Source organism: Podarcis liolepis (genome assembly GCF_965112155.1).
Source record: "Podarcis liolepis genome assembly, chromosome: 1".
Taxonomy (NCBI): Eukaryota; Metazoa; Chordata; class Lepidosauria; order Squamata; family Lacertidae; genus Podarcis; species Podarcis liolepis.
Genome location: NC_139554.1, coordinates 72,043,240 through 72,068,818, shown reverse-complemented (window position 1 = coordinate 72,068,818; position 25,579 = coordinate 72,043,240). Strand labels below are relative to the sequence as shown.

Below are 25,579 nucleotides of genomic sequence, written 5' to 3'. Positions count from 1 at the left end.
TCTTTCTGGAAAACCTAGTCCTGCTGGTTCCAGGTTTTTCCCATCAGTTTCACCAATTCTGCATAGTCTATTAATTTCATCTGCCACTCTTCTTTTTATTATAACAAACTTTTTTGCAATAACTCTGATCCAGCAAGGGAAATCTGCATGCAGAAATATGCTCCTGTGCAGGAATCAGATACCAATGTGCATTCATATCTGTATCAGCACTCCACAGTGTGGGTGAGGGATATGCCTTTCCACACCCAGCTTTGAAATATCACCTAGTGCACCTGTGTGAATGTATTATTGAATGTTTACTTGTTGAGCGCAACTGTTTCTGGATCAGGGCTCACTATCTGTAGTAAATTTAAACTTCAAATAAAATTCTTTTTTGTTACTGCAGGTCAATTAACAATGATTGTGGGACAGGTGGGCTGTGGTAAGTCATCCCTCTTGCTAGGGATACTTGGGGAGATGCAGAAGGTATCTGGGAATGTAATCTGGAACAGGTAATTTTATTCATACTTTAAGTTATTGTGTAGTTTATGCAAGGGATACAAACTTAACTTCAAAGCTATGTTCTTGGTGCATGTGAATTAAATCACTGTTTTGGTGAAGACCAAACCATGATTATACTGTATATTTTACATTGTGGTTAAGAACAGGCATAGGCAAACACAGCCCTCCAGATGTTTTGGGACTACAACTCCCATCATCCCTGACCACTGGTCCTGTTAGCTAGGGATGATGGGTGTTGTAGACCCAAAACATCTGGAGGACCGAGTTTGCCTATGCCTGGTTAAGAACATCAGTTTCCTTACTTTCCTCTTCCATGTATATTCAACTGCAAACAGCCCCTAATTCTAAACATATATATTTGTAAGTAAACCCTACTGATTTCTGCCAAAGCACAAGAATACCGCTTTAAGAGCCTGGGGAATTGCCATATACAGAAACTACATATAAAGAAAGCAGAACTGTTAGCTTGAAATTATATTTACTATGCCTGTGCTGGTATGTTCTATGCAGAATCAACACTATCTTAAATCAAGAAATCAGTGTGGGTCTATTAATAATTGCCTCACAATTAATATTCTCTTTGTCAGTACTTTTGTTAAAACATTCAGTTAATTTGAAAGAAAACACACTATGGAATCCAGCAGTTCACGTTGCAGTTTGTTTTCTCAGCTACATCTCCATTCCAGTGACCAAATCATATATCCTTATGATGTTCCTTTTGATGACAGTTTGCAATAAATATGAATTTTATTGTATAGATTTTGACAGTGTCTCTAAAATCATGTATGCATGAAACATACTGCTGTTATAATTTGTTCCTATCCACTGTGTAACTATGGCTATTATTAAGTTATACAATGGTAGCATCTTTCTAATACCTGTGTATGTCCTTCTCAAATCAGCAAGTGTAATTTATATAATTTATACATCCCAATGGCTTTTTGTTAGCTTTCCCCCCATTTTCAGTGAAAAGTCAGCAGTGTGGGTTGGTTGTTCCACCTAGTGGTCAAAAGGCAAGCTGCAACCTTTTGAGAGGCAGGCATCCAGTTCTGCTCCGGCCTTTGGTTGAAGTGCAGCCAGTCGCCATTGCTCTCACTAATGGAGTAAAACTAAATTATTGATCATATTTATATGCAAATGCTAATTATTAAATGCTATTAAGCAATTACTCTCTGAGGAGGAGGAGTTACAAAATGGAAAAGCATGCTTCTCAACATTAGTTGAAATAAATTTACAAAAGAGAAATCCTGTAACAGCAGGCATTAGGGGGATGACTTAACAGTATGGGTTCTTTGTGGTTAGGGTCCTATTAAAAAATATATGGTACCTACATCATTCTTCACCATGGAACCATAATTTCAATATACAGTATGCTGTTCTGGCATACTTAAATGTAGGTATTAGCAACCTAATTTCTCCATATGTTGTCCATTGGCTGGAACCTGCACTAATAACTTTTAGACAAATCCTACTTTCAGCATAGCATTTGCATTCTCACTTTGCTGTATCACAATATATATCAAGCCCACCAAGAATTGGCATAACTCAGCAACATAAACTTTTAGGATTCATGAGGGTTCCTTCATGTTCACCTTTAAGTCTTTAATGCAAGTCTTATTCCACTGCAGCTCACATGAACATTTTGAAAGTACTAAATATAAGCTTCTCATAACCACCAAACATTCAAGAAAGATGGTGGCAAATCAAGCCATGTGACTGGAGTCTTGCACTGGTTGATCATATTGCATCAGGTTGGCTGCTAAAATATTGTAAAGTGCCTGAAGTAAGATGCTGTTGGCCTCAATGTGAAGCAACTCTATGAAAAATATTTTGCAGTGTACATGCAAAGTAGAATGTCATTGTTAATCCTCCTGTGAGCAAACGGTTCAAAAGTACCTGTATGAACAATATTCTTTTTTTCTTTTTTTTTTACTGATGATGCAGCATTCCTGACAGTGAGACAGGGGAAGATGTCAGGTATAGTAATACACATGATTCTTGCTCATCATGCTATCCTAAATCTATTGTGTTGCGAAGAAACAAAGTACTGTACAGTTTGGCTTTACAGTATTAACTGTCTGAAATGATTCTTTATTAAACATTTCAGCTTTTACTTAATTTTTCTTGCTCTCTTGACATTTCTTTTTTTTCTTATTTACACATCCCATTTTATGGAACCAAATGGAATGAAAGTATCTATTAGGCAGATGAACATGTGTTGGCATGGTTTTTACTTATTTATTTATTTTACTTATAACACTCCTTAGTCTTCTAGCCTAAAAGGCAAGATACCAAAAGGTACACACTTTGCTTTGACGTAGCTCATCTGCTTCATGCTGCTTTTCTGAAGAGTGTTCGTGTACCACCTCCTGCAGAGATGGATATAGATAATTACTTATTTCCCAGTTCCTGGGATTTTTGTCATGTCTATTAGTTTTCTTCCCTAGCTTATCCTAGTTATGAGATGATATCTAGATACTTTTGCTCAGCAAAATAGACAGTTTCAATATCTTCATACATAGTATCATACACTAGATCAGATTTTCCCCCACCTATAAACTAAAACACAAAAAAGTCACATGTGAAACATGCTTAACATGGAGATTAATTTCAAAGCAGTGTGCATAACATTGAAGCTTCAGAATGTAACGTACCGGTATATATTAAAATTTATTGCAAGTTTTCAACAAAAGATACAATAAAAAAACAAGACAGGAAGAAAGAAGAGGGGGGGGGAGAAAGAAAGAAAGAAAACCATCTATGTATATATAGTACCAAGCCCTCTATCACAATTACATCTTGATTCTACAAGTTGCTTTCTGAAGAGAGGTATTAAAAGTGTGAATTAGATTCAGATCCTTCCCACCCCCTTATCAACCAACATAAAAGTAACTGTACAACAAAGTGAACTATTATCCAAATGATTGTTGGAAGACTGTGTTATGTTTGATACAGTAGAGTGGGGGGAGTCAAATCACAGCCATAACAGAATAGGAAATGAAAATGTATAAATATATGCATGACACGGTGTAATAAGTTGTATTTACCTAAATTTAAGACCTGCTAAGGAACAGATTATTGTTATTATGTCTTGAAATGTAAAACTACAGAATTCAAAGAGAGTGTACTTTCTTTTTACTATGACTGCATCTATATATAATTTGTCAATGTATATGTCATTTATTTACTTCTCTTGATTTTAGAACTCAGGTATATCTAAAGTATTTGCAAAAGTGCATTAATACTGCCATTTTACGATATACTGTACCTTTTCCTCCAGCCCAGAAAGAGAAACAGCTGTTGACACTGAAACCAGGTACTAGTTAATTATTCCTTCAGGGTCAATCCTGGGTTATGCATCACCCTATGATCCACATCTAGCTGTGGTGATCCTTCCAGGGTGCCATTTGGGGAGTTCTACAGCCTGTTAACCCCCCCTCCCCCATCTGGGCATTTAGATAGAATCCTTCCTCTTGGATCCTTTTACAGGGGTATACTGTTTCTTTGAGCTAGGAAGGGGGTAGGGCTCCATCCCACCCCCTTTGTCTAGACCAGTGTTTCCCAACCTTTTTTGGGCAAAGGCACACTTGTTTCATGAAAAAAATCTCGAGGCACACCACCATTACAGCCCCGTGACGTCAGCGTGCAGCGTCACGCCGGGAGGGACATGAATTGCTAGCAAATTACATAATCACCTCCTTGAGGGCTGGCTCATCTTCTCCGAAGGCAGAACCCCATTAATTAACAGCACAGACTCACACCATAGCCAAGACGAGGGGGGAAAACCTCAGTCATGCACAGTCATGCACATGTGGGGGCTAAATGAGGACGAAGACCGGGCAGAGAGCAGGGTTCAAATCACCCCACCTGGCCAGGACAATCCCTGGGTGCTCCCTTGGGCCACTCGCCTGACCCACCTCGCAGGGCTGTTGTTGCGAGGATAACACGGGGAGAACCACGCGCGCCCCCGGGAGCTCCTTGGAGGAGAAAGCGGGCGATGAATGCAATGCACGAAATATATGAGAGGCGACTAGGTTTTGCAGTTGAGGGGCCCCCGCCAGCCTCCGCTTCCAACACCCGCCGCAACAACGCTGAAGTTTCCCCCCGGGCTCAGCTCGGGGAGCAGCGCTGCTCCCCCCCGGCTCCCCTTCGCCCTCCCGGCTCTCTCTGCCGCCCACTGGGGACCCCCCTCACCTGCCAAGTCCGGAGCGCCGGTGGAAGTTGCATGCATGCATGCAGGGCGCCGCGTTGCCATTGCATTGCACTGCACTCCATGCAACGCCTGCACGCATGCATTGCCTTACACGCCCGCCAAGGGGTCTCCCCGCGGTCCGATGCGTCCCCTCCGGCGCGGATGCAGCATTGCAAAAATAAAAAATCCCCGACGCAGCCCTACCTGGGGGGCAGCCTCCGCCTCCGCGGGGATCCCTGGGCTCCATCCTGCCGCCCGAGCTCCGCGGGGGCGCAGGCAGGCTGCGCGGGGTCTGCGCGGAAGAGCCCCTGCCCGCCCGGCCGCCGCCGCTGCGCTCATTCCATGGCCGGGAGAAGAGCACTTCAAACAAAACGCCCGGCCCGCCAGGCCACGCTGGGAAACATAGTTTGCGCACCCCGCACGGGCGCGGAGCCCAAGGGCGAGGGGACTACGGATCCCGGCAGCCCCCGCGCCGGGGACGGAGGGGGAGAGGCCGGGTGCAGGGATGGAGGGGCGGGTGGGCGAGCGAGTGAGTGAGTGGCAGCCGCCAAGCCTTGGCCGAGAGCCAGGAAGGGCCTCCCCGGAGGAGGAGGAGGAGGGAGGTGCAGAGCGGGAGGGAGGGAACCCCAGGGGTCATCTAGTGACGGCGCCCCAATCGAAAATTTGACTTTAAAAAAAAATCTTTCGAATTTTTTAATTTTTCCCGCGGCACACCAGGCAACATCTCGCGGCACACTAGTGTGCCGCGGAACAGTGGTTGGGAAACACTGGTCTAGACTAACGATCCAGTCCAATGCCTTTTGCACCACCTGAGTCAGCCCCACCTTGCTTGTTCACCACCATACCTCTCACATCTGCAACCAATCTCATAGGCCGCAGTAGATGTCCAGCAGCCAACCCTCATTGTCCATCAGTGATAAGTGCATGCCAGCAGACCTGTAGAGATCCACATTACTGAACGTAATGCTAGGGGGCTGAATTACCTGGCCCCCCAGGTGAGACACTGTGTGGAACATTGCCTTGTTCACTTTCTTCTGGTTACGGCAGGCACCTATGAGCTCCAAGCCCACCTTGCCAGTGCGTTTTAGGATGTCCCCCATGCAGGGCCTCAAGTTCAGTGGTTGCTGTGAAAATGAGATCCATGTCCTTGCTGCTAACCAGGTCGTCCTTGTCTAGCTGAATCACCAGGGCATCTGGCAGCCCATGTAGTACAACATGTGGTATAACCCATGGCATCAGGCTAGGTTTATGCCCCCCTGGGCTTATCAAGTAATACAGGCTCTGGCCTCCAGGCAAAGCTACTGGCCCCAGAAAGTTGTTGTAGCATGCGCAGGATCCCTTAAAAGTGCTGTTCACATTTCAGCTCTCTTTTCCATGCACCAGGGGTGCAAATCTTGAATAAATTATTTGGGGTGGAACAGGAAAGCCCCACCCCTTATAATCTGTCACAAGACACAGTGTGCACACACTATTTAAATGGCAGTGCCCATCAACATGGGGGCTCCCTCAAATATTTTATTGGGAGGGAGGGATCTCAGCCCCTAGAGGTTGACTCCTATACCAGGCACAAGTAAGAGCCATTTTCTACCACAGTGAGGCTCCCCACGGGGAGTAAAACCCCAACCCCTAACCCAGCTCAAAAAACTTTGGCCTCTTTTCCGGCCCAGCTGCCACCACAGGAGTCTTCAGCTGCTTTGGTGGCTAAAATATTATCTGGCCACTTGTTAGACCTCTTCAGGAGCATCTTCACTCCCCAACATCTGTTGCCCACTGCACTGCCGAATGCAAGTGCACCCGGCTTACATAGTATGGTGATGGATACAAGTTTCCTCTCTGAAAACAACTCAAGCTCTTTCTGTAACAGAAAAAAATGCTGAAAAACCATGGTCCAATAAAGTCCTTTCAGTTGGGTCAGCCTTTCTCTGACCACTGGTCCTGCTAGTTAGGGATGATGGGAGTTGTAGTCCAACAACAGATGGGAACTCAAGGATGAGGGTATCCTTCATATTTATAGGGCAATGTAATATTAATCTAGAGCCACTTACAACAGCTTTTGCTACCCCCAAAAAAAGATGCCTTTTGTAATACAAAAATCAGAATTTAAAGCTATTACAGACTAACCTGACTGTAACCTTAAGCACAGTAACATTTTACCAGGGACACATCTCTTGTGAAAATATACCTTTTTTTAGGATAGAGATGGAATATTAATTGATATTTAAAATAAGACATTGAAAGCTACATTAATGAAGAATAATTTCCGTGTCTGTTTCAGTAAAATAAAGCAAAGTCCTTCTGTGGTTTTTTGTTTGTTTGTATCCAGGAAAAGAGAATCGGTGGCATATGCTTCCCAGAAACCATGGTTGCTAAATGCTACTGTAGAAGAAAATATCACTTTTGAAAGCCCTTTTAATACACAAAGGTTAGTGTACTTAAATGCCTTGTAAATGCAAATAATAGTAAGTCTATCTTACCACCCCTATAGTGAACGTTTTTTATTGCTGTTGACAGTACTCCTCTCCTGGTTACATAGTAAAAATGTTGAATTGTTATGACAGAGGTGACGGTCTTTGAACTGTAATGATTTAAAACATTCAATCATATTGAGCAGTGATCCTTCCTTAAAAGTTCAGTATTGACTGCACCTTCTTGACTGAGTACTGATCTAAGCATTACATCACCCACAAGGAAGCAACTGAAAAACATTTCCACATGGCAGATGTGTCACAAAAGTGATTCAATATGTGAAGCTGCTTTCTAAATAGCATGGTCCAATTGTGTGGAGAGACTTTTTGCCAGCATTATGTGAGGTGCAACCCATCTCTTGCCAGAAGTCCTTCCTCAAGAAAGCAGAGACCGTTGTCCAAGAAACCAAACTTTTCCTGACTACATCACCTGTGCAGCCAGTGGTTTATTTTCAGTATTTTCCTTCTGGGCCACAGTGCTCAAAAGGAAGGAGCAATGAGAGAAACACCTGTTCTCCAAGGCCCTACAGCTTCCTACTCAAAGTCTCATAGTCCCTTGCTATATGTTGAAGGTTGTGTCTGGCAGTATGATTTGTACCCACATGAATCAGAAAGAAAGGGTTGCATTGTGGATGTATGTTAGGGTTCATCCACACTTCCACTTGCCTAGAAAGCACAGGTCCACACAGTTTCCCCCTTACCCCACTTCTTTCCCAGGAAAAGACCACTCTTTAGCTCTTCATCAGAAGAAACAATAATCCACAGAAAACCCAATTGCCATTTGCTCCTATTGAGTGCTAAAGAGCCGTTTTCCCTGGGGAAAAGCAGTGGGACAAGAGGATGTGTGGATAAGCCCTTCATCTCCTCAGAGGATTGATCCCAGCAACAGAACCAGGGAATGCTTCATTTATTTCTAACCTTTGGACTACCTGTAGTATAGTGCATTATTAGCTAAAATGGCATTTATTTGGCTGGAACAGAGTTCCCATTAGAACAATTAGTGCTTAGCAAACATGCATTTTCCAGCATGTGACTTCTCCAGCTGATTAATTTTGCTCTTAAAAGCGGGTAAAATGTGCTTGCGATGCAGTCTCTAGGTGAATTGACAATTACCAGTTCTGTTTCCACAGGTACAAAGCAGTAATTGATGCTTGCTCTCTTCAGCCTGATATTGACATACTTCCTCATGGAGACCAAACACAAGTTGGAGAAAGGGTGAGTGACCATATGCAATATGTTTGTTTGTTTTTTAATTAAGCACCCAAACTTGTCATGTGTTCTTGAAATTCTAACTGTTATTTGACAAAACCAATTTGTAAAGCAAATTGATATTATTGGTTTGAAAGCTTTACATGTCTGAAACAATGTTAAAGTTTCATCTAACAAAGTGGGGGGTTTTCCAATCTGCAGTCACATCATTGAAATATTGTATTTGAGGTATATATTTACTGAATAAAATAAGAATTTTAGTAATCTAGCATGTATTAGTGAATGATATTTTTCAACATTCCAATTTAAGTAGGAACTAGCAAGATGCTCCTTAATATATGTATAGAAATATGTATGTATAGAAATAAATGTATAGAAATAAATGGTAGCTGCTGCTTTTATATGAGAAAGTAACAGGATTTCAGTTGGGGACAAAGTTGAATTGGGGTAAAACTTATTGGGTGTTCTGATAATCAAAGACAAAGCAGATGTTACTGGTTTGCTGGATCTCCTACATGAGATTCAGGCATCTAGTTGAAGGATGAGATAGAAGCATAGTCAGTAAGGGAAGCTGACGCAGAGCACACAAAAACTAAGAATAGCTAAGGTGCAACATAGAAGATTTGGAAAAAAACACCAAGGATAAGACAGGAAGAATATAAAGCATTGCAAACGAGCTGCACAAACAAGGTTTCATCTTGTAGCAGTGTATGTTTTCAGAGATAACATTGTCAAAATACAATGGGATAAAGTGTTGGGTTTTCACACATGAGACAGATCCATATCTCATGGGATGGGAAACCTGTGATCCTCCATCTAGTATCAGGGATAATGTGAGCTGTGCCCCTGCAATATATGGAGTGCAATAGAATTCCCACCCCTTCTATAAGTGTCTTAGTCAAGTCTTTATATCACATACTAGGGATGGGGCACTTGTGACCGATATGGTGTTTGACTCCAGCTCCCATAAACCCCAGCCAGCATGGTCAATGGTCCAGAATTATGGGAGTTCAGCAACATCTGGAGAGCCACAAGTTCCTTAAACTGTTGCAGACATAGTTCCTCATATTGACTTCAGGAGCTGTAGTGAAAGTCATTGATGAAACACTTGTATTTTAAAAGTGATTTATAAAATTGTTAACAATAGGGTCAATATTTTGAAGAATGTGAATGAAGATACAGTACTGGCCGCCTTGTTTAACAGCATTTGGTATTTCTATCTTTTTTCAAAGTCATTCCTATATGAAGATTTATTAAAGCAAAATATGAGCAATGATGCTTCAGAACTGATTATATAGCTTTTCAAACTGAATTGTTTTTTCTTTTATTCCAGGGCATTAATCTTTCTGGAGGTCAACGCCAGCGGATCAGTGTGGCAAGAGCTCTCTACCAACACACAAATGTTGTATTCCTGGTAAGTTGGCCATAACTAAATCCACTCTCTAAACTGAGGCTTGCAAAATTCTGTTGTACTGCCCGCATATAGGCATCCGCCTGCACAATGCTAATATTATATTAATTAATATTCAAGATACAGTGATATGACACCATGGAAATGAGACCATTATAAGTATTCCAGAATGGATGGTACAGTGATAGGTTTTAGCATCTTTTTGCTCAGAAGCTATGAACAATTTTGAAAAAAAGAAATTCATGTGAATTTATTTTACATTATTTTATTGTACATCTAGAAAGTTTTGTTTTCATTCATATAGTAGGATTCAAATGGAAGGTTCCACCTTTCCTGGAAGGACACAAAAAATATGACAAAACAAAAGCTACTTCTCCTGCAAAAGTAACAGTGCACCATTACTGAGGAAATATCTGAGTATATATTTTGTCTTGGTTAGGATGATCCTTTTTCTGCACTGGATATTCACTTGAGTGACCACCTCATGCAAGAAGGAATCCTGAATATGCTAAGAAATGACAAGAGGACTGTTGTTCTGGTTACCCACAAACTACAATATCTGCCCCATGCTGATTGGGTGATGAAGCTTTCTTTGAATATAGAAGAAAAAAGTGATTTGCTAATATTCACAACCTGCTTGTATATGTTTGCATGCCTGGTTCAACAAAAGATAAGCACTCTTAAAGAAAACTGACTTCAATGAAATGGGTATTTAATTATCCATCTGCTTGTGTGCTGTCCTAACATCTTTACAGCCCTGGTTAAATATTTATATTTTGTGACTTTGCACTGTCATAGCCCTTGGCAACCCCATCATAGGTAATGTAACAGCAAGTCCTGGAACCAATTCACACTTTACTTCAGGAGTGGGGAACCTGTGGCCCTGCAGAGGTTGCTGAATCATTCATTGAATCATTGCAAACATTTCTCTCCGTTAGTCGTGCTTACTGGAACTGGTGGGGAGTTGAAGTCCAATGACTATTAAATATGGGAGCAGAACTTGGGAAGGGACTCTATCTCCCTATATTGCTTGTGATTAAGACATTTCATTTACTCCCAGGGTGTTCAAGCAAGCAGCTTCTTGGTGTGCTTGCAGCTGTCATAGATAATTTTTAGGTAATATTGTATATACCTTATGACAAAGATAAAATGGACCATTGTCAGTGACATTTAGGTTCAGTCCATAAAAATGCCAAAATATTAAGTATGTAAGTAGACCCAAAAGAAAGGAACTAAGCACAATTTGAAAGACAGCTCCTTTTAAAGCACCACGATAGACTTTCTAAAAAGAGTGGCATTGCACACTCAAAACAAGTTCACCTATTGGAATAAAAAAATTTTAACACATAGCTTAATTCTGCTTGTTATTCACAAGTTATGTGAAGTTTAAAACTATCTTTGGATGAGAGAGAATAAGCCCTCCTTTAAGCAATTAAAATAAATATATAATCAAAAAAGAAAGAAACTTAGCAGGAATTAAATAAGAGTTAAAAACATGTATCTCAATTAAAGCAGCTTTTAATGTGTGGTTTTTTTTTTTTTAAGAACAGACTTTATTGACAAGCTACATCTTAAAACTGTTTCAGATTATTGCAATGAAAGATGGTACCATTCAAAGAGAAGGCACTCTCAAAGATATTCAGAAATCAGAATCCGAGCTCTTTGAACATTGGAAAACACTCATGAATCGACAGGACCAAGATCTGGAGAAGGCCAGTTTTGTTTTTCTTTAGGTTTACATTACCTGAAGCATTTGTAGTTCAGAAATACGGAATGATAAATGAAATTCAAATGAATAGCAGGGCAGTCCAGAATCCAGCAGGGAAGAACAAAGTGGGGGATCCATTACCAAACCCATCCCATTTGTGCCAACCAGGGTGGCAGTTAGAGATGGGGCAGTTGTTTTGTCTTCCTTCCTGTGCCAGCTCCAGGTTGGGGGTGCAGAAGGGTCCAGATCGGAACCTTCTCTGACAAATGGACTAGCTTTGAATCAAATATATCCATCACTAGCCTTGCCTGTTTTGAAGCCATACACCAGCTACCACCAGCAGGAACACTGCCAGACAGAAGCTATGTTCACATTAGTAATTTCCCCCTGCTGCATTTCAAGCCACAGTTGCACAGTGTTGTTCACATCAAAGAAAGGTTGGGAATGCATTCCCCTGGTGTGTATGATCTTTTTGGTGTGTGTGTCCAGAACACACACCCCAAAAAACCCCTCCTATTCATTAAGCTGTCATCTGCACATAATGTGCTGACCTGCATATGTGAGATGACTTACTCTACATCTACCGTAGTTTTCTAGTCAGATTGAAGCTAGTTTGAGAAAAAACACATTGAACAGCAGTTCTTGTCAAGAAACTACAAGATTTATATGGATTGTGGCAGCATCATATGCACGCAGTCTCAGAAACTAGTAATGGGAGGACACTTGATATCAAGTAAGCGGTAATCCGAACATACCCAGAGATAGCTTTTCATTCACCTGTGGGTGCAACAGGGGGCCTCTGCAGAGATGAAGTCCCCCTGCTTGCCAGTCTGCAGCAGCAGAGGCCACCAGAATGTGGAAGAGGGGTCCCCTCTAGTGGCACATATCAGGAGTTATTCAATAATCCTTCATCACATAATTTGTCAAGGGGGGTGTTATTCTTCTGTATGGTCTGTACCTGAAACCATGTATGAATCAACCTTCCCAAAGAGATGTTCTTGCATAAGAAAACTGGAATTTGACCATAGTAAATAAAAGTAAGGTCATAACATACGAAGAAGAAATTGGTTGACTTAGGATGCAGTTCAAACCATGGCCTCGGACTAGAGCTTAACAGAGTGGTAGGACCTCAGCCCTGCAGCTGACACCAGGCAAGGTGGAAGGCAGCAGGAGGGAAATTGCTGCAACAACCTGGGAGTGGCAAAAGAATCGAGCCCAAAATGAGCCTGATGCCATCATGTGATGCAGTGGAACCAGCTTGGGAATAAGTGGGTCCTGGGCAGCCCCCACCCCTACAACACCCCATTTCAAAGCATTATGTGGACTGCTGGCAGGACAGCACCCTTTTGAGATAACACTCTTTCAGGACACCTCTGCCCCATCCATAAAGGCACACTAGCACAAGGGGGGTTTGCTCTGCAGTGTCCCATATTATGTTTACATATTGGGAAAGATGTTTAAAATGTGAATAGTGAATAGAAGCAGGGCGATCAGAGGTGTGGTGCCAACAGACCTTTGTAACTGATTATTTTTTTAATCAGTTGCCTGAAGTAACTATCCCTATTAGCTAGAACTCACTCTCTCTTACTCAGTACATTATCTCTCATTTGTGAATTATGCTCACCCTCTTGGCCACAGCTAGGTATAATCTGATTGTTGTTGAATTTAGCAGTGATGCTCCAAACCCTGGTGTTGAAACGCATATCCTGATCTCTTAATCTTAGTTAATGGCTGAGCTGCCATTATGTCTGCTTCACCCTCAAGTGATAGATGGCATTGTATGTGTATGCCTAGGGGATTATTAATTCATGACAGTTAAATGCATTGCACTCGCTTCATTTCTAACAGCAGATTGATTTGAAAATATAATTGTTTGGAAACAAAACCTTTAAAAATGAAAAACCTGTACACTCAGTGTCACTTGTTTCTCCTGCTTTTAGGAGACCTTAATCGAACGAAAAGCTGTGTTAGACAGGACAAACCTCCAAAGGACAAAGAATTCTCGAGAAACTCTTCTCCAAGATGAAGAAGAGGATGAAGGTTAAGTTGTATTCCAAACAGGACTTTTCTGAATAATTTTTTGTCATTCTGTCCTTGACAATAGTTCACAACGCCAATACTTTAAAGTATTTTTGAACTGCTTATGTACAAGTCGAAGGTATTCTTTGTTTGCTAGCAGAAGTTTAATAGGAGATTCTTGTTTCAGCAGAACTAATTTTAACTGCACGTTAGAGCCATAATTGAACATTCATGCACATGTAGGTATTTATTTCATTGTGAAAGACTTCAGAAGTAATACAAGGGTCACTTTTCTTGTGGACTGCTAAGATTGGATTACTCCATGCATCTATAAATCATGGTGTCCCGAGAAAATTCTGAAGATCTGTTAAATAATTTAAACACTCTTTAAATGTGAGAGTGATGTGAGAATAATGAATGGCTAGTCAACAGACCTTCCACTATTTTACTTATTTTTTTGGAGAGCTTTTATTTTCTATCATAGAATTCTTAAGACACCACATTATGTAAAAGTTGTTTATCCTTGAAAGGAGCCACTGGAATCAGTGTAGATGTGTTAAAATATCCTCTCTTTAGATTTGTATCAGTGCTTTAGTCTGTCCGCATTGACATACTCCTTTGTATACATTTGAATATACGCACAAAACACCTGAAAATATCTACATAATATTTGGAGGTTTTCAGTTCATGTGTCTACTCACCCCACCTACTATGCATACAGCAAAACGGACAAACTGGAAGAAAACTGCAATCTGTTGCATACTTGCTTGCTAGTAAGTCCCCTTGAACGGGGGCCTTGTGAATAAAAATGCAAAGATTAAACATGTTAGATTACCTCTGGAAGTAGTTTAGCCCTCTATATGTTGTTGAACTACATTATCCTTGAGCATCAGGGCTAGGTCAGCCATTATTAGCCAGTACTGCTGCTCTGGCAGCAGCAGGGCAGACGACGATGGCAAGGCACCACTTCCCATTTTGCCTCAAGCAGAGAAATGGGACATGCTGCCCCTGTGGAGCATTGACCATGCTTGTTGTGGCGGATGGGAATTGTTCCAGCAACTTCCTGAAGGCCGCAAGTTAGCTACTTGTGGTCTATGGGCAAAAAATGCTAGTCCTGTTTTTCCAGGACTTAATGTATTGTTAGCACTACATAAAGATGAGGAGGAGAAAGGTGAGATTTTCCTAGAAGGATTATTTTACAGTACAATATTCCTTTACAGATGAATTTCCGGAAAGTGATGATGACGACAATCTGTCTTCTGTCCTTCACCAAAGAGCAAAGATGCCTTGGCAAGCATGTGGGAAATACCTTAGCTCAGCAGGATTCCTCCTCTTGCCTTTGCTGGTTCTTTCACAACTCCTAAAGCATTCTGTTATGGTGTCCATTGACTTCTGGCTGGCGCAGTGGACATATGATGCTATTGCTTTCAAGGTGGGGCCCACAGAGAAGAACTGCTCTGTTTGTGAGGTATGGTGCCTTCTAAGATCCCAACACTGATCTCTTGATGCAAAGTAATATCTTCCTAGTTTTCTGCTCAGGTATATACTATACAAAAGTCATATGCTCTCTGAAGTTGTTTACATTTCAAGTGGTCCTTGAAAACAGCATGAATAGAGAGTACTACTATGTTGTTGTTTTTCTGGGATGTAGCAGTCTAGCTAATGCAAATGGTTTTAAAAGAAGTATTTTATGCATTTGCAGTACTGTTGCAATGCAGTCTTCAACCATTTTACTAGGGAGTAAATCCCATTGAACTCAATGGGATTTCCTTCTGAGTGACATTTTAGGATTGCATTATGAATCTATAAAAGCACATATTTCGTCATGCGAACAAGATAGCACAAGTATTTTGAACACGGAATGTGGATATATCGGGCTGCCACCAAACATGGTATCTCAGTGTTTGTACTCACAATTTTCTGTAAACATCTATTGAAATTCTTTCATGGCATGACCTCATGATATGAGTTCCCCTTCTGCAGCCCTACATCACTATTAATCATAATTAACTCATCAGAAGAGTTAAGAATTGAAGCAACCATTATAATTATATTTTCTAAAACTCTTTCATTTTCCTGTACAACCATTATTCTCAACTAAAGAATTATATCTTATGTAAATTGCAATGGCATGGAAACTCTGTCTGTGTTAATAAAAAAGACAGAATCGATTCAGAGAAGATCAACATAATTAAGTTACTTGTTTCAAGGAGGGATTAATTGTTCCTGTGAGTCAGATGTGATGCTGGCATTATTTAATAAAAAAATGAGATTGAATCATTTCTGGCAATTTGTGTTTTATAAATAAGCAATCTATTTTATTTAAATTCTTTGGGTGATATCCAAACTCTGCACAAGCAGACTTCTACTTGTGCAATTGAACCTCCTCATCCTCCTTCTCCCCGCTGTGCCCCCAATCTGCTCTAAAAGATCCCCAGTGCTCCAGAGGAGACTTGTGGGGTCATAGCAGACAGCAGTGGGGAGGAGAAGAAAAGGCTGTCTCCTTGCAGAAGCAGAAGTCCATTCCATTGATGGACTGACATAGTTTGTTCTTCTGCACAGTGGTTGAGGATAAGTAAACTAGATGTGCATACTAGCCCATTTCTGCTATAGTCATTGTATTTTAAATGTTTAATTTCAAGCATTGCCAAATTATATATCTGTATCTTGGCAAACCTAAAGTCTAAGTGCTGAATGCTTTATTTTCATAAATATCAAGAGAGACTGAAGTAAGTACCGTAGCTATGTAGACAGGTAAATGGGAAAATACCCTACAGTTATTAATCCTGCAATTCTGACAAGTTTTGTGTTTTTTGTTTCACCATTTTTCTTCTCTGTCCTCTCTTTTAGGAATCCAAGTTTAATCATTCTCCTTATACAAGAATATTCAGCATTCTCTGTTGCCTTGGAATTATATTATGTCTTGTAACATCAATAGCAGTAGAATGGACTGGTTTAAAAGTTGCCAAGAAACTACATTGTTTTCTGCTGAATAAAATTATTTTGGCCCCAATGAGGTATTCTACTATCATGAAATTCAAAGATAATGTTGTGATAACAGTGTTGCATGCAGTTTTAAGATAGCATTTCATATGCAGTTCTACCTAAATGATTAATAATTGTTGTTTGTTTTGTTTTTGGTGCACCCAAAGATCCCAAGGGCGAACTCCTATAGCATAGAGTTTCTTTAAAAAGGCTTTTACTAAGCAAACAAAAACATTGATAGACCATATGAATGGCCTTCTCAGCATCCTATTCTAACCCAGAGTTCCCATCCATTATTTCCAGTTTAATCCAATATACCATAATCCTATCCTAATCCGTAGTTCATAACCCTAAAGATCAGTACATCTTCATCCAGTCCCACAACAATTACTCAAAAAAATAAAATAATATATCCCCATGCAAGTAGATAAATAGGTACCGCTCCGGCGGGAAGGTAAACGGCGTTTCCGTGCGCTGCTCTGGTTTGCCAGAAGCGCCTTAGTCATGCTGGCCACATGACCCAGAAGCTGTCTGCAGACAAACGCCTGCTCCCTCGGCCTATAGAGCGAGATGAGCGTGCAACCCCAAAGTCGTCCGCAACTGGACCTAATGGTCAGGGGTCCCTTTACCTTTATCTCAATCCAACTACATATTACACTGCACAAATGTATTACTGTCCTATCATAGAATCATAAAATTATGGCACTGGAAGGAAGCAAAATGCTAAAAAGATCAGTCACTCTAGTCCCCTACACATGCAATTCATATAATTGTTAGGAGGAGAGAGCTCTAGATGTATCGTAAGAGATGTTCCTCTAACAATTATAATTTGCCATAGTTGTCTTGTCTGATCTATGTCCGGTCAGTGGTGCATGCTCTCATGGTGGGGCTTTGACATACAAGTGCCCTCAACAGAGTGAGCTCCAAAACTCAGTAGGGCTGGGCTGATGCATTTTAAAATATATGAAGTGATAGATATTTCCACAGAGATAGCCAATGTGATGTACTCCAATTGTCAGGGGTGATGAGAATTGTAGTCCAGCAACAACTAGAGGCCACCACACTGTCTACCCCATCTTACCATCTATAGGGAGGGGGGGCACCATAACAAGATTTGAAGTAATACACATTACATTAAGAGGGAGTAAGATCATTAACTCTGGAACCTAACATTAGATCCAAGGGTTAATGATCTTACTCCCTCTTTAGATGCTAATGTGTAGTAGCATCTAAAGTCCCACTGAGTCCATTACTTATTCCTGCTGCAACAATCTTCCCATTGACCCTCTCAACAGTCTCCCAATGGACACTGTGGTATTTCGTTCCTTTAAGTCTACTCTACGTTGAAGAGTAATCTAATGTTTCACTCTTCAGTTCAGAAAAATAGAGCCTACCATGGCTGTTTGATTACTGTGAGTTTATTTGGAATTGGTTTTAAACTCCTGAGACCTTTTATATTTCAAACAACATATTAAAAGGGATTTTTACTGAACAGATATGCAGATATACAGTTAATATCAGAATATTTTCTTGTTTAGATGATGAGTAAATAACATTTCCTTTCTTTCCAAACCCAATAAATGTTTGGCCATCATTTTTGTTATGTTAACAAGTCAATGACCAATTTCCCGTCAAATTCATATTTACCATCCTCAAGGAATACAGTGCCTTTTTACAGGGCTCAAAGTGGGAATTGCATCACAGAATTGCACAGAAATCACTAGAGGCCTGATTAGGGTTTTGATTTCTAATTGTAAGGGAACATAGCATGAATAATGAGGAAGAGGCAATTTTTTCTTTGTTTAGTATATTTATTATTTTGTGTTCCTGTTTATACTTAATGAAGAGATAACTGACTTGATGGGCTGTAGCACAAAATGTGGAAAGTAAATGAAATGCTCCCATTCTAGACTATTATGCCTTCTCCCCAACATGCTAAATTTTTGGATGAAGGGAGAATTCAGACGTGCAATTTCCCACCTGCAATCTGAAGTCATATGCTCCCATGTGCTTTCCTCTGAATTTGTGGATGGAGTCTTAGAACCATCATACCTTGTCATTTTATAAAACATTAATATCACGCTAAGCTTACACTTTTTCACTTTTTGGTATTCATTTGACCTCCAAATAATTTGTTACTTGTATGCAATTCTTTGTATCTTTGAATAGAAAACACTTTCTCGGTTTAATTGTATTATTCAATTTGTGCAATGAATTGAATCTGATGAGTGATTCATACTTCTATAATATGTGTATATATTTGATAGTTTAACTATCAGGAATTATATAAAGTTTATTTGATAACACAAAGTTCTCTCATTCCCCAGTGTTAAACAGAGTTATGTGGAGTTTGGTATTGTTCGTAATCCAGAAATAACTGAAATAGACATTAAATCAGTTTTTAAATTTCTTTCAATGTCAAACTTGGTGGTCTCAATTACCTATTACAGGTTTTTTGAAACAACACCCCTGGGAAGTATCTTGAACAGATTTTCAGCCGATTGTAACACTATTGACCAGGTAGGCACACTAAAAAAAATAGTCACTAAAAGTAAATTCTGATTTCTTCCAGTCACATTCAGTGCAAAATCTAAATGCAAACTATATTTGGACTATAGTTGAACAATATGAATAATGTTGCTATGGAATGATATTGAAGTATTTTATACATTGTAGCAATGCTGTCAGAACGTTTTATATAACTAATATAAATTTCCATGAGGAAATCCTTTAGAATAAATAAAAGAGGAGAACATCTCATTACAAGATAATGTAATTTGATACTAAAAATAAATAAAGAGCCTATCATACCTTCAGGGTCTGAAGAGCTACATCAAAGTACCTTGGCTAAAACTGTGGCTGTCTTTTTTCTTTTTGGCATCAGCCCATTTCCATTAGCTTGACAAAACCATGGTTTGTGCTAAACTAAGAACCCACACTGTAGCATGAGCTTCCAGGTGTCCAGCAGACAAGCCCTGCTTTTGTTTCCCATCTGCTCAGGACTCCGCTTCAAAAATCACTCCTGCATTCATGGTGAAGCAGCCACAATGGCCGTAACTGTGGCCTGTCAGTTGCCTGTTATTTCAGATATAATAATATGCAAATTCCAGTTTCTTCTAATTTCAAACCGCATTTCCCCCCGCAAAAAAACAAACCATGGTTATCTGGCAGGTTTGAGCTGGAGAAATAATGGTTTCACATTATTTCACATTACATCTGAATCCAGGCAATATGTTGCTTACTTGCTTTATACTGAACCGTGCCTCAATCTTCTGCAGGACTTGCTTTCCCATGTGCATGACTCTGTTCACCACACTAAGTACCATTGCCCTCATGCAAATTTAACTCAGAAACTGCAACATGTTTATGATCACATTTCACTGTAGGAGTAACTTCCCAATATTTCTCTTAAGCAGTTTATCACAAATTCAGAAGTAACAGGCTTCAGTGGCAGCCCTAACTTTGTTCAACCCAGGAATACTGAATGTAGGCACAGCAATAATTAATGGTCTATTCATATTAAAATAAGAATGACATTCAATTTTTGTATTTCCTAATGGGCTTTCAGGAGATTCCCAATTGGCAGCCCAGTCCTGTGCTATTAATTGTGCTATTAGTTGTTTAAAAATTCATGCAGAATAGTTTCTGCCTGAGCAATGAAGCTATACAAAGTTTCTCAAAAATCCTACAGTCTTTTTACTGAATATTATAATTATTACAGTTATTAAATATTTATTGAATTTTTAAAAACCAAATATCAAACACAAATCTAAAATGAATTATTCAGGACCATATATGGCCTTGTTTTGAAAGAGGGAAGAAATAGCAAAAGGAAATGTTGATTTCATGGTAGCATTGATTTATTTTCATTGCACTTAATATTTATTGATTTATTCTGTGTGTTTATTTGCTTAGCACATTCCTGCCACCCTGGAGTGCTTGAGCCGTTCTACCCTGCTCTGTTTATCTGCTCTTGCTGTGATTTCGTATGTTACACCTGTGTTTCTCATAGCTCTAGTTCCTCTTGCTGTCATATGCTATTTCATCCAGAAATACTTTAGAGTAGCATCAAGGTAAGCAATTCACAAGTATGTCACAGTGTATGAAAAATGGCTTGTTTATATGTAGGTATATAACTTTGTATTTATGTATATATGAGTCTATATAGAAGTACAAATGGAAAAGATGGCACATCTAGCCCATGTCTGAATTAATGATTATCATCTTGCTTTTCCTGGTAGCTCTTGCCTTATTTTTACTCTTTAGAACAGGTACTGTTTTAGGCTTAGACTGCCAGTTTGTTTCCTGGTTAGTCTTCTGCATTTTAACAGTTGCATTAACAATAAAATACCCAGTAAATAAAGCTTAATTTCTTATTGGGGGGGAAACTGACTGCTTTTTAAAAATAAAACATTGTTTTCAGGGATCTGCAGCAATTGGATGACAGTACCCAGCTCCCATTACTTTCTCATTTTTCAGAGACTGTGGAAGGTCTAACAACTATACGAGCATTCAGGTATTTGTTTTGTTTTTAAGTTGTAAGGGTTTTTCAAAACTGCAAGGAATTTTGTAGTTATGTACTGAATAAACTGCCTCACTCTATTTATGTATGAGGAATTTGGTAACTATAGATAACCACAACAAGCCCCATAAGATTCTAAATAATAGTGTTACTATTTATATTACCATAGTGCTTAAAAGGTACATTATAGAAATGGGTAATATATTTAAGTGCCTGAATGTAGTCTTCCTCTAGTACCTTTAAGGGCACCTTCAACATGGGTGGGCATATATTCATCCATCTCACATCTAAACCCGAACTTCACATATGCCCATGACGTCATTCCACACTATTCCCCTGGTGCAGCGACTATGATGCAATGGTGGAGCACCTGCTTTATACGTAATAGGTATCAGTGCTTTGCCCTGTCCTATGTTCAGCAGTCTTGTTCCCATATCTTGGCACAAAAAGAATTGATGGAGAATATGAGCAGAGGGAGCTGTGTGCCACATGGCTCTACTTTGGAATAAGGGTTGGGGAAGTTGTGCGTACTCTTCCCTAAGCAACTCCTGCCACCTCTGTCCTTTTCAGTGCCAAAACTAAATGGCACAAACTGTCTGTGTCAGTGAATTGCACAAACACCGTTCATCACAGCATTTTTTTGGAAATTATAAAATTTAGGTCTGGGGTGGAAACCCTCAGACAAGCCTCTCTGTTTAGCCCTTGGGACACTTCCCAGGCAACACTCCTCACCACGCTGCTCTATTTTTGCTTGAATGTGTCCTTGAAGTATGACATGCCTCTTGCATTCCTGGATAGAGACTGGAGAGAGGTGTCTGTGGGCAGGCAGAAACCACTGACTTTCGCATGGCTCCAATGCAGCCTACTATCCTAAGAGTCACATCCAATGCTCTACGTACAGATGGTTCCACTGTAGATTGCTCTGCCCATTGTCTGCCCATGTCTGGCATGTGACCTCCATAGGTTGACCATGATAGCATGTCACCTTCAGGCTGAAAAAGGTTCCCCATCCTGACTTAGGAAAAGCAGTCCCAATTAGCACGTCAAGATCACTGGTTGTGGGATGTGTTTCCTCTTCTCCCATCTGCAAGCCTTGGTGCCCCAATGCTATAGGAACAAGTAGGCATAAAATGGGAAAGAGCCAAATTAGACATGAAGTAGTACGTTTCCATTTGTTTCAATTTGCACAAGGACACCATCTTACAGTATTTGTGTTGACTTGCACTGTGCCATCATAGCCTGCTAGCTATTTTAAGTTGTATAGAGAGGCTGGGGAGACCATAAGCAGCAAAATTAGTTCTATTTATATTTTAATTACTATGATTATCATATATTAGTTAGGCTTCTAGAATCAGCTCCTGCTAATTGGCATTCTATACCACTGGGAAAATTAAGTCAACCATGTTCCATTATGTATTTAACTCATGACTTGTGAGATATATATATATATATATATATATATATATATATATATATATTCCAACCTTCTCCAGTTGAGAAGATAAAAATGTCCTTGTAACCATTAGCACAGGACTCCACAGAGCTTTGCATGAACAAAAACTTCCTTTGATATTGTCTATAGAAGGCAAGCTGACACCTTGAAATTGCTGCCTGGCAGCACAAGCTCAGAATTTAGGCAGGCAAATTGAATTCAAAATAATTGATATACCGCTGACCCAGACAGAAGCGAGCATTTACCAGCTCCTGTGTTTTATTTATTGTCAAGCTATTTCATGTGCTATATTTAGGCACTTCGTTTCAGCTGCCTTACATGCAGCAGAAGTGACATTTGGATTCTAATCTCTCAGCAAAGTATTCAGATCTTGAGTTTCTAAAATTAGCTCTGAAACAGAACTAAATTAAAGAGCTAGATAGCAAATCCTTGTTCTTCTTGACCCTCATGGCAGGTATTTTCAATTTGATCAAAATAGGCAAGGGGGAAAATGATTATATAATGGCAAATAAATCTTCATAAACTATATTTTTATAATCCACTATGTCTGTATAGTATTGCTGCTCAGTGCATGACCCTTCTACTTTATTTTATCTCAATTATTCACCATATGTAAATATAGCACCTATTTGCTTATATCTGTGTAACAGTTCTGTAGCAGAGAATTAGAATTTAAATTAATGAACTCACTGTCACAAATGTACTTTTTTGGACTACTGACAATATTTTGAAAACTTTCAACACACAGTCTTAAAACTTAGTTGTTCTTTGAATTCTAATCCTCCTTCTAATTGCTGACATGACTATAAATGAAAAGGCTGTTGTTACTTATATTTATTCATATAAAAGCCACTGCTAGTTCCACAATTCCTTTCAAAAGAATCCCTAATTTTGCATAAGCAAGCCATAAAATATACCTTGCTATTATGAATGGACGTTCACACTAACATCTGGGTGTCTCTCATTTCTCTTTTATAAAGGTATGAATCCCGATTTAAACAGAAGCTTCTTGAATATACGGATTCCAACAACATTGCTTCCCTTTTCCTTACAGCTGCCAATCGTTGGCTGGAAGTTCGGATGGCAAGTACATTGTCTATCATTAAGTTTATATCAATGGCAATAGACGGTTTGCTTTATCATGGGAATTGCTTAGGACTGCCAGTTTTTCTCTGGTAAAGGCTCCTGTGTCTTTAACAGTTGCATAACAACCAAATTCTCAGTTGCTAAAGCTCAATAGGCAAAGCTTTATTATTATCCTGCTTGCTAGAGAAGTCTTAACTTCTGCTTGTTGCACATCAGTTAAATGGATGAAGACCATTATAAGAAGAAAAACTGACAATCCAAGTTTGGCTTTAGTTAATACCATTGCAAATGGCCTCTGTAATGCAGAGCTGGGAGTCTTTTTCAACCCAATGGCCACCGTCTCTCATGTGTATCTTTCCCATGCCAGTAGTGGGAAGCACCAAATCCAAAAGGGGATGAGGCCACAGTCAAAAGTGGGTGGGATCAAAGTGCAACCCCCCCCCCACACTCATCCGCATACCATTCACACAAATCCATCCTCACCCCATCAGTATGGACACTCCATTCATGCAAATTTATCCAATTACTCTACAGGGTCGAAGTATTATACAGTACTCACCTCAAGATTATTCTCTATTATTGCCTCAATACATGGCCTGGTCAAAAGATCCTTTGCTGATTGCCAAATGGTAGAACCTGACCAGCGTCAGTAAATCCAAAAGCCTAGTATTTGATTCTGAAGTTTCAGAAATAGTTAAAATGTTGCTATCTCCTTGTGTGTGCTATGATGATTTATATTACTTTTTTTTTTAAGGAGTATATTGGGGCATGTGTAGTGCTCATTGCAGCTGTTGCTTCAATTACGAAATCTCTCTACGATAACCTCTCTTCGGGTCTTGTAGGCTTGGGATTAACCTATGCACTGATGGTAAGTAAGTTTAAGAGGAGAGGCTCCAGTCAGCTGTTAAAGTTGACATTTAGTCTGCATTGGTTTCTGAAAATATGCAGCATAATATAGGCCTAAGCTTTTGGTGCCTCAAGCTTAACAAACTGGCATCTGGTGGCCAAACACTGTAACCATAAAAATTAGCTGGGGTAAATTTAAAGTGTATAATATCCCAATAGTTTTATTCCCACTAATAGTTTTATTCATAATAACTGACAGGCATTTGAGTGGCCTAGAAGAGGGGTTTTTAAATGGTCGTCCACTAATAGCTTCATTCAGGTGGTGTGTGGCATGGCTGTAAAAATTAAATTAAAAACCATACAGAATCTTGCACAGCACATTACAATTGCTACAACAGGCAGAAAAAAATATAAAGTGGTCTGTCAAGAACTTCTGCAATTTTGAAGTGGATTGTGGAAGGGTGGAATTTGGGAACTACTGACCTAGAAGACTGGCATAGTAGTCAAATATTTAGACTTCTGGACAAATGGAAGCTAGTAATTTTCTTTCATGGGAGCAGACAGTGACAACTTTGAATAATCTGAAATGTTGGTTATGAGATCCTTCCTACGTTCTATACCAGTTCCAGACACAAATCTTAACTATTTATTCTAGGTCTCTAACTATCTAAACTGGATGGTTCGCAACCTGGCTGATATGGAACTCCAGCTTGGAGCTGTGAAAAGATTCAACGGCCTCATAAAAACTGAGGCTGAAAGTGATGAAGGGCTGTTGTGTGAGTATGGTGCTGTATAAGTTGTAGAAAGGGCTTAGTAATTGTTTAATTATTCCCACTTAAGTCTCATTAATAGCCATGAACTTTCAGAGAACCATTTTTAAAGAAGCATGAACTTTTAGCAAACCAGTTTTCCACATATTATTTTTGATTTGATTGCAGCCCCAGCACAAATTCCTCAGAACTGGCCTGACCATGGTGAGATTCAGATACAGAATCTGTGTGTTCGCTATGACAGTACTCTGAAGCCTGTGCTAAAGCATGTCAGTGCCCACATCTCTCCTGGGCAAAAGGTAATACAAATGATCACTCAGAGCAATGACTTTAGCTGTCAAAAACCCATGAAAACTATACTGCTGAGAGCAGAACCATTTCTTATTTATTCCAGAATATCGTCCCTATTTTA

At 39.8% G+C, this 25,579-nt stretch overlaps 1 protein-coding gene across 7 annotated transcripts in view; it reads left to right on the top strand.

Moving 5' to 3' along the window:
- The window catches only part of ABCC8 (ATP binding cassette subfamily C member 8), a 59,505-nt gene that overhangs the window by 27,204 nt on the left and 6,722 nt on the right, over window positions 1-25,579 (top strand). For 6 of the 7 annotated variants that reach the window (XM_083492212.1, XM_083492209.1, XM_083492213.1 and 3 more), the window contains 18 exons: window positions 386-491; window positions 2,446-2,478; window positions 3,782-3,817; window positions 7,017-7,115; window positions 8,289-8,373; window positions 9,701-9,781; window positions 10,218-10,355; window positions 11,365-11,490; window positions 13,427-13,526; window positions 14,726-14,973; window positions 16,356-16,522; window positions 18,941-19,010; window positions 20,406-20,563; window positions 20,914-21,006; window positions 23,446-23,548; window positions 24,306-24,419; window positions 25,053-25,173; window positions 25,336-25,466. In XM_083492212.1, the coding sequence (XP_083348338.1) occupies window positions 386-491; window positions 2,446-2,478; window positions 3,782-3,817; window positions 7,017-7,115; window positions 8,289-8,373; window positions 9,701-9,781; window positions 10,218-10,355; window positions 11,365-11,490; window positions 13,427-13,526; window positions 14,726-14,973; window positions 16,356-16,522; window positions 18,941-19,010; window positions 20,406-20,563; window positions 20,914-21,006; window positions 23,446-23,548; window positions 24,306-24,419; window positions 25,053-25,173; window positions 25,336-25,466 (2,009 nt within the window). The remainder of the gene's footprint in view (window positions 1-385; window positions 492-2,445; window positions 2,479-3,781; window positions 3,818-7,016; window positions 7,116-8,288; window positions 8,374-9,700; window positions 9,782-10,217; window positions 10,356-11,364; window positions 11,491-13,426; window positions 13,527-14,725; window positions 14,974-16,355; window positions 16,523-18,940; window positions 19,011-20,405; window positions 20,564-20,913; window positions 21,007-23,445; window positions 23,549-24,305; window positions 24,420-25,052; window positions 25,174-25,335; window positions 25,467-25,579) is intronic. The other variant, XM_083492210.1, reaches the window with a different exon arrangement.